Below are 16,615 nucleotides of genomic sequence, written 5' to 3' on the forward strand. Positions count from 1 at the left end.
TCAAATCATTCAGTTGTCTTTGCTCTTATGTCATTTTATCAAAGGTAGACGCCTGGCATCTTTTTTTGGCCACAGGTTCGTTTCTGTTTGCTGTGAAGTTCTGTGTTGTGGAGATTCTCAGGATGGACTGCAGGTGCTCATCAGTGAGGCGACTCCTGTGTGCTGTTTTGTTAGTCTTCATCACTGAGAAGAGCTTCTCACACAGATATGTGCTACCAAACATGCACAAGGTTCGAGCCGCATGTAGACGGAGCTGAGCATTAGTGCGGTAATGGAGTGAATAAACTGTGCGGGCCCTGCAGTATCGTACTTCACCTTCACTGTGCCATTACACTGCAGCTCAATCACCTCCATCTCAGTCTGCACAGGCGCAGTTTCCACATCGACGGTAACTGGGTTGTGAAACAACTCAAAATTCTTGTTTTGTTCTTCAAAGTCACCAAAGCGCCGTGTGAACTCAGTGCGCTCGGTTTATCAGCAAAGTGCGTATTTGGGAACACCGTAGTGACGACTTGGTTTAACATTACTTGGCAACAGGGAAAGTGGGGCAAGTGGTTGTGTCTCCCATAAAAGCAACTTCACTTGAAATCACTTTGTGATTGTGCACGGTAGAAACGTCCGCTGAAGTGTCAGATTCTTTTTTAATTCTTCTGCTTTCTGTATCTTCTGCATTGCATTCAGGTTACCCTGATGTTTTGTCTCATAGTGCCGTCTTAGATTAAATTCTGTAATTACAGCCACATTAGCTCCACAAATGAGACACACGGGTTCAGTAAACGTATACTCAGCCTCCCATCGCTTTTTAAAGGCTCTATTTTCAGAATCAACTTTTCTCTTCAGCATCGTGTGAGCTAGCTTCGCAATAACTTAATTAACTCGGTAAGTGTTCGGCAAGGCAGCTGAAGCGCTGCATTATGGGATCTGTAGTTTATTGTGTTACCAGCGCTTCATATACCCGGGCCATTAATAACAATAATACAGTATATAAAATGATCTCGGGCGGATATAATTACACCGGGCGGATGTGGCCTGGCCCTTGAGTTTGACACATATGGACTAAATAGAACTTGAAAAGATATATTTTTTCAAATGTGATTGCGCAATTCAGATCGACTTGACGCGCACTACAGTACATCGAGCCCGCGTGCTATTGTGGCTTTGCCTGCGTGCCTCAATAAGTCATCCTCCCCTCGCTCTTACTTTTTCACCGTTCATCTAATGAATACACTGAGTATGGCTTTACCAAAACAATCACTGATGGCCAATAAAGTATCCATTATCCATTATTCATGAAGCTTCAGTTGGTGATCTGTCTTTCTGCGTTAACCACATGTGTTTTCATACGTCTCAAACTAAGGGGATGTGAGGCTAAAATGAATCGGGAAGCGCGCGTACATACTCAGTGCATCTCCTCTCGGGAATCGAACCTCGGAAGTCAGCGCTTAGAGGAGAAGCCTCTACTATTGCGCCACGGCGTGTGGTTTGTCTATTTGAGCGTAGCAGTGTAATTCGGTTTTTGTTCAGCACTCTTTGGAACTGTCGCTCTTTGTCTGCGCGCTGCGTCAGTTCACGTGAGCCGCTGAATATGGTTGTATATGTCACTCGCTCACTTCTAATTGTTTCGCTGCCTTCTTAATTATATAATGTGGGTGTTCTTAAGCGCTTTTTGGAGCTCTTCCTGCTTTTCTACGTACTGCGTGATTACGTGGGAGGCGTGATGATGTCACACGAAACTCCGCCCCCCATGGCTTTCAAGCTCAACTCCATTACAGTAAATGGAGGAAAAAAGCTTCCAGTTACGACCATTACACGTAGAATTTCAAAATGAAACCTGCTTAACTTTTGTAAGTCAGCTGTAAGGAATGAGCTGCCAAATGTCAGCCTTCGACCTACACGGGAAGTTGGAGAATTAGAGACAAGTGAGTGAGTCAGTGAGTGAGGGCTGTGCCTTTTATTAGTGTAGATTATTTGTGTCATTATTTTACTTTTGCATGTTTTACAGTTGAAAGATCAGATTTATTCAATATGTAATTTCTCAAGCCTAAAAATGCAACGCTTTTTACATTTTTTTTTTCGTTTGATCTTTTTAACCCCCTTAGTGTTACTTTTATTTCTCAAATTGTGTCAGTCCCCAGTCTTCATTGGCCTCATTGACGGGGCAGAGAACCTTGAAGCCGTCTCGTTGACTGGGCCCCCTGACTGCTGTTGGCTTTTGGTGGAGGTCCACACTCTCTTTGTGAAGACCGTCGGGGTCTTTTATTCGGCGTTCACAAGAGGACGGCAGATGGCGTTTGTCTGTTCCGGCTCTTTAGCTGCAGATCAGATCTCAAGCGGCAATCCAGGGCGCCCAAAGGAGAGGAACTTCTGCTGCAAGTGCAGATCTGTGCGCTGCGATGAGGCGTAGTTGTACTCTTTGAGAGCGACGGGTTTCATTTGCATGCCATTGCATGGCAGGGGTGTCCAGTTTTGTGCGTCTTTGTTTTGCTCATTTGTCAGGTGATCCTGTCTGCTGTCTTTGTTGGATTTGCGTTAGTGTGAGTTTATTATTTTATAACCACTAAGGTTGGTTTTTATTTCACTGTGTGTCCGGTCACTAGGGGGCTCTGCCACCCCCCGCTTCACTCGCCAACCCCTGAGCGGAGCGGGCACTACTCACTAGTCATTTCACGGCTCTGCCGCTCGCGTATGGTGAAGCGGATATACAATTTAAACAGATTTTTATTTTCATGGGGCTTGTTACATAATCATAATAGAAGTAACTATTTAACGTTACAGCGAGTAGTTAACCGTAGTAAAAGATGATAAAACGTCACAAACTGAAATTAAATTATGTTTCATGTTGCGTTCGAGAGATTCATCGAGTTCTACATTTTCGTTCTGTTTCGCTTTGAAAATTAACACACAAATACTTTTTAAACTGTGAAATGTCAGTAAAAATAAGTTTTGGAATTTTCATCAAAATCGCATTGAATTTTGATTCCGTGTTTGGACTTTGATCGAGACAACCCAACGTGTAGCTGCCTGTGAGTGAATCTCATTTCGTTCTCACTAATAACTAAACTGACTTTTTTCAAATGTTTGTTCGGTGATTTGTTAATCGTCATAGTAACGGCTATTCTCGTGTAAACTGTCAACATTTGAATACGAATGGCACATCGAGATCTCCTTTGGTGTCTCGTGTTCGGTGGACTCCATCACCTTTCTTGTCACCTGTCAGAGTTGGTCGACTGATTCTTGTCCCATTGCACAGCCCATCACTCGGACATAAATCACGCGATAACATTACGATCCGTACACGGTAATTTGTGAGGTGGGAGACCAGCCGGTGTTAACGGTTGTAGATCTTCTACGCTGATACTGTAAGTTGATGTTTTCATCTTGCGCACCATCAGCATTGTCTATTGATATGCATTTAACTAATCGTCCAGTTTGGTCGTAAAACATTTAGAAGAGCTGAGAGCGCAGGAAGTGTGTCTGACACAAGCATTCACACCAATGAGAGGTGAGAGGTCGTGGGGCGGGACTTGAAGAATTTAAGGTGGTCTTTCATAATAGAGAGATACAGTAATCCCTCGCTATATCGCGCTTTGACTTTTGCGGCTTCGGGATTTTATATGTAAGCATATCTAAATATATAAACGCAGATTTTTCGCTGCTTCACGGATTCTGAGGACAATGTGTCTTTTTACTTCCTGTACATGCTTCCTCAGTTGGTTTGCCCAGTTGATTTCATACAAGGGACGCTATTGGCGGATGGCTGAGAAGCTAACCAGTCAGAGCACGCAGTTAAGTTCCTGTGTGCTGAATGGCTCAGCGACGGAGCGCCGAATTCGATTCCGAAGCGTTAACCAGGAAGTCTCATCTCGTCTCACTCTTTCAGCATCAACGTGTTTCGCTGTGTAAAGGAGTTAACTTTTGTGTTTATCTTTGTGCATAGTCAAGCCCTTCATTATGGCTCCAAAACCATCTGCTCCTGCTTCAGGGGCTGTGCCCAAGCGTCAACGGAAGATGTTAACGATCGCCAAAACGGTAAAAGTTTTGGATATTTTGAAGGAAGGGAAAGCTACACCGCTGTAGGACGCCATAACGGCATTAGTGAGGCTACGATTCTTTTTATTTAAAAAGTAGGAAAGGAATATAAGCTCTACAGCCGCAGTGTCCTTTTAACCAGGGTGCAAAACGAGTTGTAAGTGGATGTAATAAGGCGGTAGTCCGGATGGAATCTGCTTTAGGGATTTGGATTGAAGAAGAACAATGGCGGTGCTACACAGTCGCCTGAAGAGGCTCCTTTAGAAGAGTTGTAACGCTCTCCTTTGTTGCGCAGTAAAACTAAACTCCTAATTATCGGACAAGTCGTTGTCATTGTTGGTGAGTAACCAGAATTAATTTTCTACTTACAGTACTAAGTACATGTACGTACATTTAGTGTCACTGTACACAATTTTTCTTGAATTGTACGTATTTATTGCTGGTGGCCTGTCTGTCGTAATGGCTATAACATATGTGATATCAGAGACACTCGATATATTTAAAATAATATTTAGGTTTTACTGTATATAAAACAGTGTGTTTACATACATACATTTCAATGAATCTTGCCTAATATCTAAGAGAATACAAAGGGTTTATGCTGTATAACTGTGCAGGGAATATTTATAAACAGTGTGGGGGAGTTTATAAGGGCTTAAAATATATCAAAATAACAAACAAACATATGGCATCTACTTCGGGGATTTTCACCTATCGCGGGGGGTTCAGGGGTTACTGTATCCACTAACGTCGTACTCGGAAATCAAAGCGCTCTCCATTATCGCTTCATTATTCGTAGTTTCACAGACTTGGCGAAGGCCGTAGCTTTCATCTTGGATGCTTTGTGAAATGGCTTCCGCCTCGTGATCAAAAGGAGATCCTCATATTAGCAGAACGAGTCCGCATATCAGTCGCTCGCTCGCTCACCCAGCACACCCCTTCTGGACCGGGCACTCTCCTCGGTAGATTACAGGTCTTGAGGGTGCCTGGCAAACCCGATCCAGTACGTGTGCTTCTGTCTGTAGATAACATTTAAGGGTTGGCTTTGTATTCCTTGCCTGTTGTTTGTTTGCCTGCCTGCCTGTCTGCCTGTCGGGGGAATTGAAGTCCGAATGTCGCTCTATTCGACCCGAACACGCGACGACAAACTTGAGCCTCGGCGGTCAGATGTACGGCTCCGTTGTTCTCCTTCACCATCAGGTTGTAAAAGTGAGTGACTTCAGCCATGTCTTCCTGTGGTTCACTTGCAGATGGTATGGCGTACGTTTCTTAATGCCTCGTGTGAGAGGTCCGTGTTGGCCTGGTGAATGTCATTTTGAGCCCCTTCTCCTTCCAGCCTTATCATTTGTACAGTAGAACTGTTACTGCGCCAGAGATCACCTTCTCCTCAAGCCTTTTTATAAATGGGGCTCGTGTGACTTGCTTGGCGGCTGCCGAATGCGTTGGCACCTTGTGCTTTCATTGACTTCTTTTGGAACACCTTTTTCTTTCTACAGCCTTTTGTATTCCCTGTTTTTAACGTTTCTTCTTCACGTGTGTTTAGCTGAATGTCAACTCCAAACCCCTTAGCAGAGGTGACATTGCTGCTGCCGCTGCTGCCTTCATGTTTTGGTGGATGTGAAGACGTAGTGGCAGGTCTCTGATCGACATGGCCACACATTTGAAGGCACGTTTTACAGAAGACTTGCATTGGAAGAGATTGTGAGATGGAGCTGCAGTTCTGGGTGAGACTCTGCACTTGGGGGACAAAACTGAAAACACAACCCAATGAGAACGGGCCGTTACAATTACCGTGGACCTCGGACTGCGAGTGCTTTACAAGATGAGCTAAAATCTGTACTAATAAAAGGCAAAGCGCTGACTGGCAGACTCACTCACTTGTCACTAATTCTCCAACTTCCCGTGTAGGTCGAAGGCTGAAATTTGGCAGCTCATTCCTTACAGCTGACTTACAAAAGTTGAGCAGGTTTCATTTTGAAATTCCACGCGTAACGCTCATAACTGAACCCTACTTACGTACATATATATATATATACACGGCCATAGCCTGCAGCTCAGTCGCTGTGTGAGGCGGAGTTGCGTCTCTCATCGTCACGCCTCCCACTTAATTGAGTGCCTGCCCATATAAGGCCGTATGTCCGCAACAATCCAATAGACACGCTGCTGCTAAATATTCGCGGGTGAAGGACTGTGCTTATGCAAATGAAGATGAGATGGTCAGGGATAGACTGGTGTTTGGCACAAACTCAGTGAAAGTGCGAGAGAAACTTTTAAGTGCCGGGGCTGAGCTAACATTAAATAAAGCCGAGACAGCACAAGCACAGCTGAGAACCTTCGATTCTTGTCCTCCGAGCGGCTCACGTGAACGGACTTTGCAGGACTGCGAAAGGTAAACCCGTCTCGGACACACTACTTCTCCGCTGCGAAGCGCGGGTATTTTGCTAGTCTTTAATAAATTTTGACTTGTGTAAGATATGGCCGGCTATGTATCCCGGCCAATACCTCCAGGCCGCCAGATGGAGCCCTCCTTGCAGCGTAGAGGTGCCCTACTGGATACCATGGGGGCCGCCAGTAGTCGCTGCAGGGAGGCCCAGGGACTATTTTCCCTACACCCCGTAAGTACGTCCCACTCACATGGACAGAAGAAATGACGTGCTTCCGGGATGAAGAAAAAGAGAAGTTTTACCTGACCCGGAAGTGATAGAAAGTCACATGGACTTGGGGACAAACACTTCCGGGTCAAGGAATGTAAAAGGACTGTGGGAACTCCCAGGCAATGAGCTGAGTTGGGAGGCAGGGTGGCTAAGCGTCTGGGAGTTTGGAGGATTTGTTATTCTTGTTATTGGAGTATTTGGGAGTGGCGGGTGCTTTGTGCACATTAGTGTTATAATACATTTCATTATTGGACTTTTAACTGGTGTCTGACGTGGTGTCTGAGGGTGCAAGGGTGCGAGAAAACACTTAATCTATTACACTTGATAAACGAGCGAGGTCTTGCAATACGAGTAGTCCGTCTACGCTTTGTCTGCCGAGTGTCCCGTGATCACAACTGAGCCGATGGTTCCTCTCGCTGCGGGATTGTGGGTAATCGTCTGCCATTCTCGGGCTCCGTCGACATGCCGCACTCGTATAGTCGACTTCTGTGTACTAGAGCATTGTGACCGTGTGTGATGTAACGTGCGAGTCTCGCTATTTTAGCGACGCCAGCTCTATTCAGCTTGAAACGGGAGCGGGTCGGCTATTTGTTGGAGCGGGTCGGCCGCTCTCCTGTTCACACAGAGAGCAGTCCGAGTGAGTCGTGGCCAAGTAATCCTGTGCCCTGCATTTCTAATGGCCCTTGTATCACCCATCGACGGCAGGCGCTTACAGCATGTCTGCCATCTTTTCTGATTCGCTTTACGGCGAACGGCTACAGCGCTGGGAGCCTGCGGTCGCTTTGGGACGCTCCTCCGTGTGTCGCCGCGCTGGGTGGAATCCCACAAGAGTTTAGAAACTCGCGCACACCAGGCGTGATCCTCTATAAAGGTTAAGTCCGGTTCATTTGTTTGATGTATTTTTACTTCATATTTGGAATTCATCATTTTTATACAAATAGTTTTAGGTTGTGGAACAAATCATCCGAGTTTCCATTGTGTCTTATGGAGAAATTCGCTTTGCTATACGAGTGGATTACAAGCAGGCTTCCAGAATGAATTACACTCGCGATCCAAGGTTTGACCGTATCATAAAAAGTAAGAAATGTCCGTCCGTAACCTGCTTGACGTCTGACGTTGGAGGAAGCCATGATGATCAGTTCCTGTAACCTGTCAGCCAGCGGTCGGGGTCTCGTTTGCTTTTGGCTCCCACGAATGTCGGTTTGAAGCGTCAGTTTTAGGGTGCTCTTCAACGCCGTCCTCGCGTATCTGTTTGATTTTGACGGAGACGCTTTAGTAACGCGGTGTCTCTTACTGAGCGGCAGTCTGTGGATGGCTTTGAACGGCAGTTTGGAGGGTGGGCGACAGCAAGGGACGTTCACAGATTTCGGAGTGACAGTCTGAGCCCACATTGACGTGATGCCCTGCAGTCGTTTGCCTCTGACTTTACTGCTCCGTGAACGTCTTGACACCCTGATCCGATCAAGTCAAGTGGCTCTGCTGTCACACGGGACCTGGAGGCGTGTCAGGCGGGTGAAGAATTTTACTGTCCTGTTCTCGTTGGAGCCTTTTGGCCGCCGCGTGCTGCCTTGAACTCTGAACTCTGAACTCTGGTCTTGGCCTCCGTCTGAGCGCTTCAGCACAGCACAGTCTGGATTGTGTTTATCGCACTTCGCCTCTTACTGCTGCTCTGCTCTGCTGTCATTTTCTTGGCCACTTCGGTGTCACTGAGAATTTGTACTTGGTGTCCAGAAAAGGGAAACCAAAACGAAACGGTTAAGCAGTGAGGCTGAATTTAGTCTGGGAATGGGCTGAAGGATTTAATTAGCAATGAAAGAGGGAGATAAAAATGTGAAGGCTTTGGATTGCAGCCGGCGGGCGGCTAAGGGGGTGAGGCCAGGGCTTGGGAAGCCAGTCCCTGTGGGCTGGCGAGGTGCCCCTCCGTTTCAATTTGGACGGCCTGCCTTTTCTCAGCCAGGGGAGAGGTGGGCGCTGCCGAGCTGGACTGGGAAGCCCAATTGTGCCCGTTTTGTTTTAGGCCAGTAGGGAGGGTGGGAAAGCAGAAGCAAACGGAGTTCAGGCCACTCGGGAGGCTCCAGGCAGAGTTGAAGGCGCCAGTGTGAGGGGCTCGCTGTGGGCACCGCGGGAACCAACAGCAGGTGGCTCGTCCGTTTTCTTTCTCTTGGCTCACTCAGCCTTAGCTGTTCAAGTCTCCCCTTCAGCTGACAACTCAAATGGCTGCTGGTCACATGTGACGGGCCCACCCTCGGGATGGCAGAAGCTTTTATTTACAGTTGGATACGACGGCGTGACTTGTGACACTCCTTGGCTCACCCTGTAGCTCTGGGACTTGGGAAAGTAGTTGGCAGGCAGTCACGTGTGCTGGATGGCATTGGCATAGGACATCCAGAGTACAGGGTGGCATTGGGTGGGTGGAGGGCTGTTGCCTTGCAGCCCCTGGGTAAGGGGGTGTGGTTGATGGGGGGGGTTGGCCTGTCACAATAGAATTTTGTCATTTATTTACTTTTTTGGCTCTCAAAGTTTTGTTGCTAGTAATTAAGAAAAAACTGCAATTGAAGGAGATTCGGTGGCTGGGTGCCATGTGGCGATGGCTGCCAAATTTCTGTGACAAGAAAAACAAAGGCGATTAAGAGAAGAGAAGGGGGGGGGGAAAGAAGGGCAGGAGCCAAGCTGAGCGAATAAACTTCAGATGGAATCGGCAGCTGTGGTGCGGCCTCGAGTCAGACGTCGGGCATTGGGGGCTGTGATGTTGTGGAGTGGCCAGTGCCGCTCTCGCTTCTGGGGTCTGCTCGCTTCCTCTTCGCCCGTCTCCTGCCTTCTCTTTCCTACGCCTGATCTCCGTGGCGTGTCTGCTCGCTGGAGGGGCTTGTGGGATGGCAGTGCATTGACGCCTGGAGCAGTCACACTGTTGTTATTGGGTACGCCGAATACCCCCTGCCTGGCACTGACCCTCCGGGCTTTGCCCCACCAGTTGGCTAAGGCACTGGCTTATGATGAGGTGGTGTGGTGCGACGCCCCGGTACAACTTGGCTGCGTCAGACCGAATATCCGGCGAGTGGAGCTGAGGGACATCGAGACCTCAAGTGCAGATCCCTTCATACGCGCTTGTCACGACCTTGTGTGTTGTTGAGCACATTTATACTGGCAAAGAGAGCCAACCCAAACTCTCCGTCTGCGAGTAGCCATGTTGCTTAACTCACTAGCTTCTACTCCTTTTCACCGAGTGCAGATTTCCTACTTGGGGTGAAGTTCTCAGCTTCCATCCTCTGTTCTGACTGATGGACTGACTGGATTATCCGATGCTTTACGGTGCAATTCCATTTATTTTTGTATAGTAGCCCAAAATCACACAAGAAGTGCCACGATGGGCTCTAACAGGCCCTGCCTCTTGACAGCCCCCCAGCCTTCACTCTCTAAGAAGACGAGGAAAAAACTCCCAAAAAATGAAGGAAAGTCCGTTCAAAGAGAGACCCCCTTCCCAGGTCGGCTGGGCGTTCAGTGGGGGGTCAATACAACATCGCACACGGAACAGAACACAAGTCATCATCAATACAATCGAAAAATGACAAGTGCGGAGCAGGACTGCACAGTGAACAGCTGACATCCCATAATACAGTCTGGATTTGTTCAGAGAGTCCTGGAGACCTCGGCCATCAAGCTGCCTCCCCCTATTGGCCAGCCAATCCAACGAAAGGACCCCTCTGCCCCACGATTCCTGCGATCCTCCATCGGAGATGACTTGACCTTAGGCAGGTGGGCAGTGGCACCAAGTGGCACATTTATTCGTACCAAGGAGTGAAACAGAATAGGTGAGGGTGAGTAACAAGTTAGAACTGTCCTATTACTTGTGTTTTAGTGCTAATGACCGACAACCGAGATGGGGGCTGTACGGTTAACCCGTAAACTGCCACCTACTTGGGGTCAATGCACCCCTGGGCACCAAATACTTTTTAAGTAAACGTCACAATTGACTAAGAAAATGGGACATTTTAATGGAACACATTTTCTTTTCTTCATTTAGCACACCGCCAATTACCTGTAAAAATTATATATATTAAAAAAAAAAAAGAAAAACCACTACGGCAACAATCTGTTCTGATATGTAGAAGGTGCAAGTGACACCATTGATGAAATTCAGTAAATCACCGACTGTGCCAACTGCACTTGAACTGGCGGCACGCTGATGCTGGCAGGCTGGTCTAGTGCAGCGGCTCAATCCCAAGGACGGTGATGCTGATTGGCTAGGGGGCGCCAGTGGCCATGAGCTGGATGCTCAACGAACGTACGGCACGGACTGATCAGCTCCGGCGTGTTGGCAAATTGCACTGGGAATGAACTTTAGCCAGTTGCTGAGGTCAATGAATGTATGGCACCGAATATACTCGGCTCCCGTGTGCTGGCAAATTACGTTGGGACCGGCAGTTTAAGGGTTAACCGGCAGCTCTAGTCAGGGTGTGCTAAACTGGAGTGGCGAGTCTTCAGCTGGGATTTAAAAGCTCAGATCTCTTATAGCGGCAGGCAGACCACCACACAGTTTAGGGGGGTCCTGGAACTTAAAGCTCAACCTCCCACTGTTATTTTATTAATCCTTGGAATCCTCAGCAGGCCACCATCTTGAGATCTTAATGTGCGCTCAGGTTTGTAAGTCGTGATAAGTTCAGACCAGTAAGCCGGTCCTCCGCCATTTAATGCTTTAGATGTTAAACGGAGGATTTTGAAATCTGCCCTGAACTTCACCGGGCGCCAGTGTGAGGATTTCAGAACCGGAGTGATGTGTTCGTATTTTCTAGTTCTTGTAATAATTCTTGCAGATTAACTGGCGGCTTATAAAGACCAGTGTGAACATCCAGTGAACTCCGCATTGCAGTTGTCAGTCCTACTAGAGATAAAGGCAGGAATTGATTTCTCACAATCCTGTTGATTTAGAAAGCGCCTTCATTTCCCATCATTCTTCAAATGGAAGAAACCTGATTAGGACAACTTTGTGCCGTGCGCTTTAAATGACCTGCTAGAGTCAAAGAGAACTCCGAGATGATTCAGTGAATTTAATGGAGACTCCAGCTGTCGTTGTGATCGGCGTCCTCGCCTCCATCAATTCACAGCTCAGTCCAACGACGCGTCGCTCCCATCCGTCCACTAACGCAACTGACGAAAGACCGCATGGGAGAAACTTCACTCGGTCAAAGAGAAGGTAGAAGTGCGCTTATCTTGTTGGAGCCACTGAGCTCTGCGTGGTGTTGCCGGGTGTCTTTCTAGGTGTTCGGTGGGCTGCCTGCCTGCCTTCGCTCTTTCTCTGGACCCTCGTGGACTCGCCCCCACCCAGTGCTGCCAGGTTAGACTCGGGCTGCTTGAACTTTTCACTTTGAATGTCGTCTTTTTTTCTTCTAACCTAATTGAATCTCGCACACATGCAGAGTTGGCACGGACGTTTCTAATCTCGTGCTCAGACGTTCTTCGCCTGTGTGCCCGTGTTTTGTGTGCATTTCATCTGATGCTCTGAACGTCTTACAAAGACGACCCAAACCCACCCAGCATCCCCTCCTGTTCCTTCGGGCTGAGGAGCTAAAGCCCAGGCGTGGCGGGCTGCTTATCTCGGAGGCAGCAGTTTGGAGTTCAGTCATTTTAGTGCCCTGGAATGATTTACAGAGTCGTAGCTAAGCTCCAGGAGTTCTGCATGTGTTTAGGGTCTCTTGGTCAAGGACAAACCCGAAGGATATTCTGCTAACACGTCGCGTTTCACGTTCAAGCAGGGCTGCGCTGCCCACTGGGGCAGTAATGACCTATAAACTAAATCTGGATTTACTGGGCAACTGCCTGGTGTGCCGTAACCTTGGAAAGTCGCGTCGCGTCGAGCTGCTGGTCTCTGCATGGGTGACATGGCTGAACCGGACGCCGGGCACGGGCTTTTCATAATCTTATGTCGTCCGTGGAAATCAGAAAATAAAGAGCGGCTACGGAGTCGTGGAAATCGCTGACTAAATAGCCGGTGGTGGTGGTCTTGAAGAGTGTGGTCAGAATTAATTTGAATGAAAGCCCCTGTGGTGACCTTCACTTCGAGGGGTTTATGTTCTCCTGTTCACCCTCATGGGTAGCCCTTAAATTTGTCCATAAGGAAGTTCCATCCATCCATCATGCAACCCGCTGTATCTTAACCACACGGTCACAGGACCCAATTCAAGCCAACACAGGGCACAAGGCCGGAAACAAACCACAGGCAGGGCACCAGCCCACTGCGGGGCACACACACACCCCAATTTAGAATCGCCAACTCACCTGACCTGCATGTCTCTGGACTGTGGGAGGACCCCACGCAGACACGGGGAGAACATGCAAACTCCACGGACCCGGGAAGTGAACCCAGACGGGTCTCCTAACTGCGAGGCAGCCGCGCTACCCACTGCGCCACCGCGCCGCCCCACAAGGTAGTTGTCTTCCGTAAAGGCAGAGAGCACAGACATGATAGTTGTAATCATGGCAGCATGCGGAGTGTACACATCTGACATTGGCAAGGCAGGTGATTGCAGGGCAAGGCAAGCTTGCTGCCAAAAGCCGTGGAAGTCGAGACTGGCCCTGACCCGCTCCACTGGCACCACCAGCAGCACCAGGACTGTTGATCAAGTGTGACCAGCTGGCAGGTGAATGTCGACGGGGAGTTTGTTTTGGCCCGCCTGCCTTCCTGAATCCGATCACAAGGCTTTCCTGGCCCACCCTACTCTCGGCGCCAGGACGTGCAGACCCTCCAACAGCCTGATGATCCCCAAATGGCAGACGTTGGTTTTGACCTTCAAAGTGTTTGTCTAATTTCATGGAGGAGGAGATCAACGTCAATTAACTGACTCCATACCAGAAGAGTTTTGAGCATGGTGACGTGGGCTTACCCCCCAACAAGCAATGGGCACATGCTGGGGACAAACATCGGGCAGGGTGAACACAGTCGCCCACCACTAGAGCCAGTTTAGCATCGCCAGTTCACCCAACCTGCATGTCTATGGACTGTTGACCCACAGACACAGGGGGCACCCTGGACACGAACCCGGGTCTCGAGGCTGCAGCACTACCACCGCACCACTGAGGTGCTACGTCAATGCATGGCCTGGGCACTGTACAGAGATGGCATCTGGAGTTTAGTTCGGAGTGGGGTCGTGCTGCCTTGCTCCTGGCATGAATGTCAGAATCGTATTTCAGAATGCCAGTTTCGTTTGTGTGCATCTGTGTACCCCTGAGGTCTCTGCCACCAGCCAAGTCCTTGGCACGCGGCTCAGCGGTGCCCTCTATTTGTAGGACACGTCTCCCTTGGGCTCCGGCTGGGTGGCCCAGTTGATCATATCGTGTTTAACTCTTTGTGTTCACGGCCTTGCTTTGCCTTGAATTATTTCGGCCTTTCATTCCAATTCCCATATTTAGCTTTAATTGTTGTGACGGACCCCTCTGTCCAAGGTGCGCTATGAAGGTGCCAAGTGCAGACGGCGTAGCCCACGGCCTTTACGCTGCCATTGTCTTTGTTGGTCGTCATGGCTGTACTGCTAACGCCTGCGCCCGTGTTCACCTCCTTAGTCTACTGTGGTAAAGATGGTGGCCTCAAAATGCCTTAAGTCTCCGTCATTAGGCCTGTTGTGGTCAGCCAGTGTGACGTAAAACTCCAAACTCTGAGGTGGTGAGTTCACGTCCTGCTGAGGACACCGTGTGACATCGGCAAGTCACCAAAGCTGGAAGAACGAAAGAAATGGAACCCACTGCACCTCCCAAATGAAGCGAGTCGGCTTGGGTGAAGTTATCGGCCAAGTGACAAGTGGCAGTAATAATAATAATAATTAATAATTAGAATGTTTGTTTGTTTTCTTCTTCGTCTTCGTCGTCTTCCGGCTGCTCCCACTTGGGGTTGCAAGAGCAGATCATCCAAAATTGTTGTCCGCATATTTGATTTGTCAAAATTTGACACCGGGTGCCCTTCCTGACGTAACCCTCCCCATTTATCTGGGCTTGGGACTGGCATGAAGAAACACGCTGGTTTGGTTTGGTTTGTGCCTCCCCTGTGGCTGGGCAAATAATAATAATAATATCAGTTTAAACGCTGGCGATGCCTCACCCCGCCTCCCATATTCTCCCGGTGCTTGTGGCGGAGCTCCTGTGTATCAGCCTGGTGCCAACCATACCAGGTCTGTGACTTGATGTGCTAAATTTAAATAAGCTCTTTCGAGAATGCTTGTGGGTGACAAAAATAAATGCCATGTCTGGCCTGGGCAATGCCGCCTCAGGTGTCTTGTTTTAACATGTGCTAGGAAGGTGATTGCCCGCGTGGTCTGGCTACTTCCTTTCCAGTTCAACGGCTTTCATGCCATTTGGGTAAAAGGCCTTGAGCCAGTGGGCTTTGTGACATGTCAGACCTGGAGGGTCTTTAATGGGATTGCTAATCTCTTCTTCAGGAAAAGGCAACAAAAAACGCGACCCTGGTGTATTTCTTTTATTATGTTGATATTGATAATGGAGGGATTTGGTGGCACAAAGGTTACCACCGGTTTGAAATTCAGTCTGTGTGTCCAAGAAGAGCTGTGCACGTAGTCCATGGTGGGTGACTTTAAACTGGTCCACTGTGAGTGAGTGGCACCCCATCATGCCATGCAACTAATGCTGCAAGGGTATGCTAAGGTCCTGTGACCCCCAATTTGGAAGAGCCTGCTCTGAAAATATACATTTGGAGAGTGTTTATAATGGGCCAGCCATGTCACTGGTGGCGAGGGCTCAAGGAGGGCATGTGGGGCATTGAAGTCTGGGACAGGAGTGAGCAATGAAGTAGTGGCTTTGTACAGTTAGTGAATGAGTGGAATCTGTAGCGCCCCCTGTGCCAACCTTGAAGGTCTGGTTTCAAGTGTGACTTTCTGACATTTAGACAAAGTCGCTCACAGATCTTCATTGGGCCCAGCCGAGACCCCCCGGCCCCCCCTCCCTCCTCGCCCTTTGTCTGTGTGTAGGCCCATTCATAAGCTCAGCAGCACTTCATTTGTTTGACCTCCTTCTGTATTCAGATTCCTCACCAGGCTTCACGCCCAACACTTCAGCCAAACTTCACATGCCGCCTGCCATCTCTGCCCAGTTTGAACCCCATTCCCATATATCTGTATTCCTAAACCTCATTGTTGTCCCTTTTCCGTGTTTAAATGCCATGGCCGCTCTGAACCCGCCACTCCCCCCTCTAATGGCAGCCGTTGTTGTGTTGTGGTTGAACTGCACCTTCAGTTTGCAGCCATCGCCCCTTTGCTTCGTGTTTCTTCTTGGCCTGTCAAGTGGCTGCTCTGCCTCATTTCGGTGGCTTTGTGCTTTTTTTCTTTTTTCCTTTGGGTTGTGATTTTATTTTTTTCCTTCCTCTCTAATAGGAAGCACATGTATGTAAAGTGGATGACATTCACGGTGGAGACGTCTCATTGCGCTGTGGCCTTCATTATGTAAGCCAAATGAAATTTGTGAAAATCATCTTCACATTCCTGCAGGCATCAGGCCTTTTACTTCAGGAGAGACCTGCGGGCACAACGCCTTTGTGTTGGGAATACCATTTTGAGCGCGGGTGCAAGTACAGAGTAGTAGTTTAGGAGGTCCAGGACCCTCATGGACCCCGTGATCATCAGAGGTGAGGGTGCAGACCTAGAAATACCTGGGAGTGCAGCGGGATGATAAACTGGACTGGACTGCCAATACTGATACCCTGTGTAAGAGAGGGCAGAGCCAACTATACTGACATAGAAGACTGGCATCCTTCAACATCTGTAATAAGATGCTGCAGATGTTCTACCAGACAGTTGTGGTGAGCACCATCTTCTACTCAGTGGTGTGCTGGGGAGGCAGCATAAAGAAGAGGGACAAACTGGTGAGGAAGGCAGGCTCTACTGTGGGCATGGAGCTGGGCAGTCTGACATCTGTGGCAGAGCGACGGGCACTGA

The 16,615-nt window shown here is 48.6% G+C and overlaps 1 protein-coding gene across 1 annotated transcript in view; it reads right to left on the reverse strand.

The window, feature by feature from the left end:
* LOC120543365 (golgin subfamily A member 4-like) overlaps positions 1–5,256 on the reverse strand; it is a 34,894-nt gene extending 29,638 nt beyond the window's left edge. Inside the window, exon 1 of the mRNA XM_039776401.1 lies at positions 5,179–5,256. Within this exon, the coding sequence (XP_039632335.1) occupies positions 5,179–5,256 (78 nt within the window). The remainder of the gene's footprint in view (positions 1–5,178) is intronic.
* Between the last annotated feature and the right edge of the window lie 11,359 nt (positions 5,257–16,615).

This window comes from Polypterus senegalus, chromosome 13 (genome assembly GCF_016835505.1).
Source record: "Polypterus senegalus isolate Bchr_013 chromosome 13, ASM1683550v1, whole genome shotgun sequence".
Classification (NCBI taxonomy): domain Eukaryota; kingdom Metazoa; phylum Chordata; class Cladistia; order Polypteriformes; family Polypteridae; genus Polypterus; species Polypterus senegalus.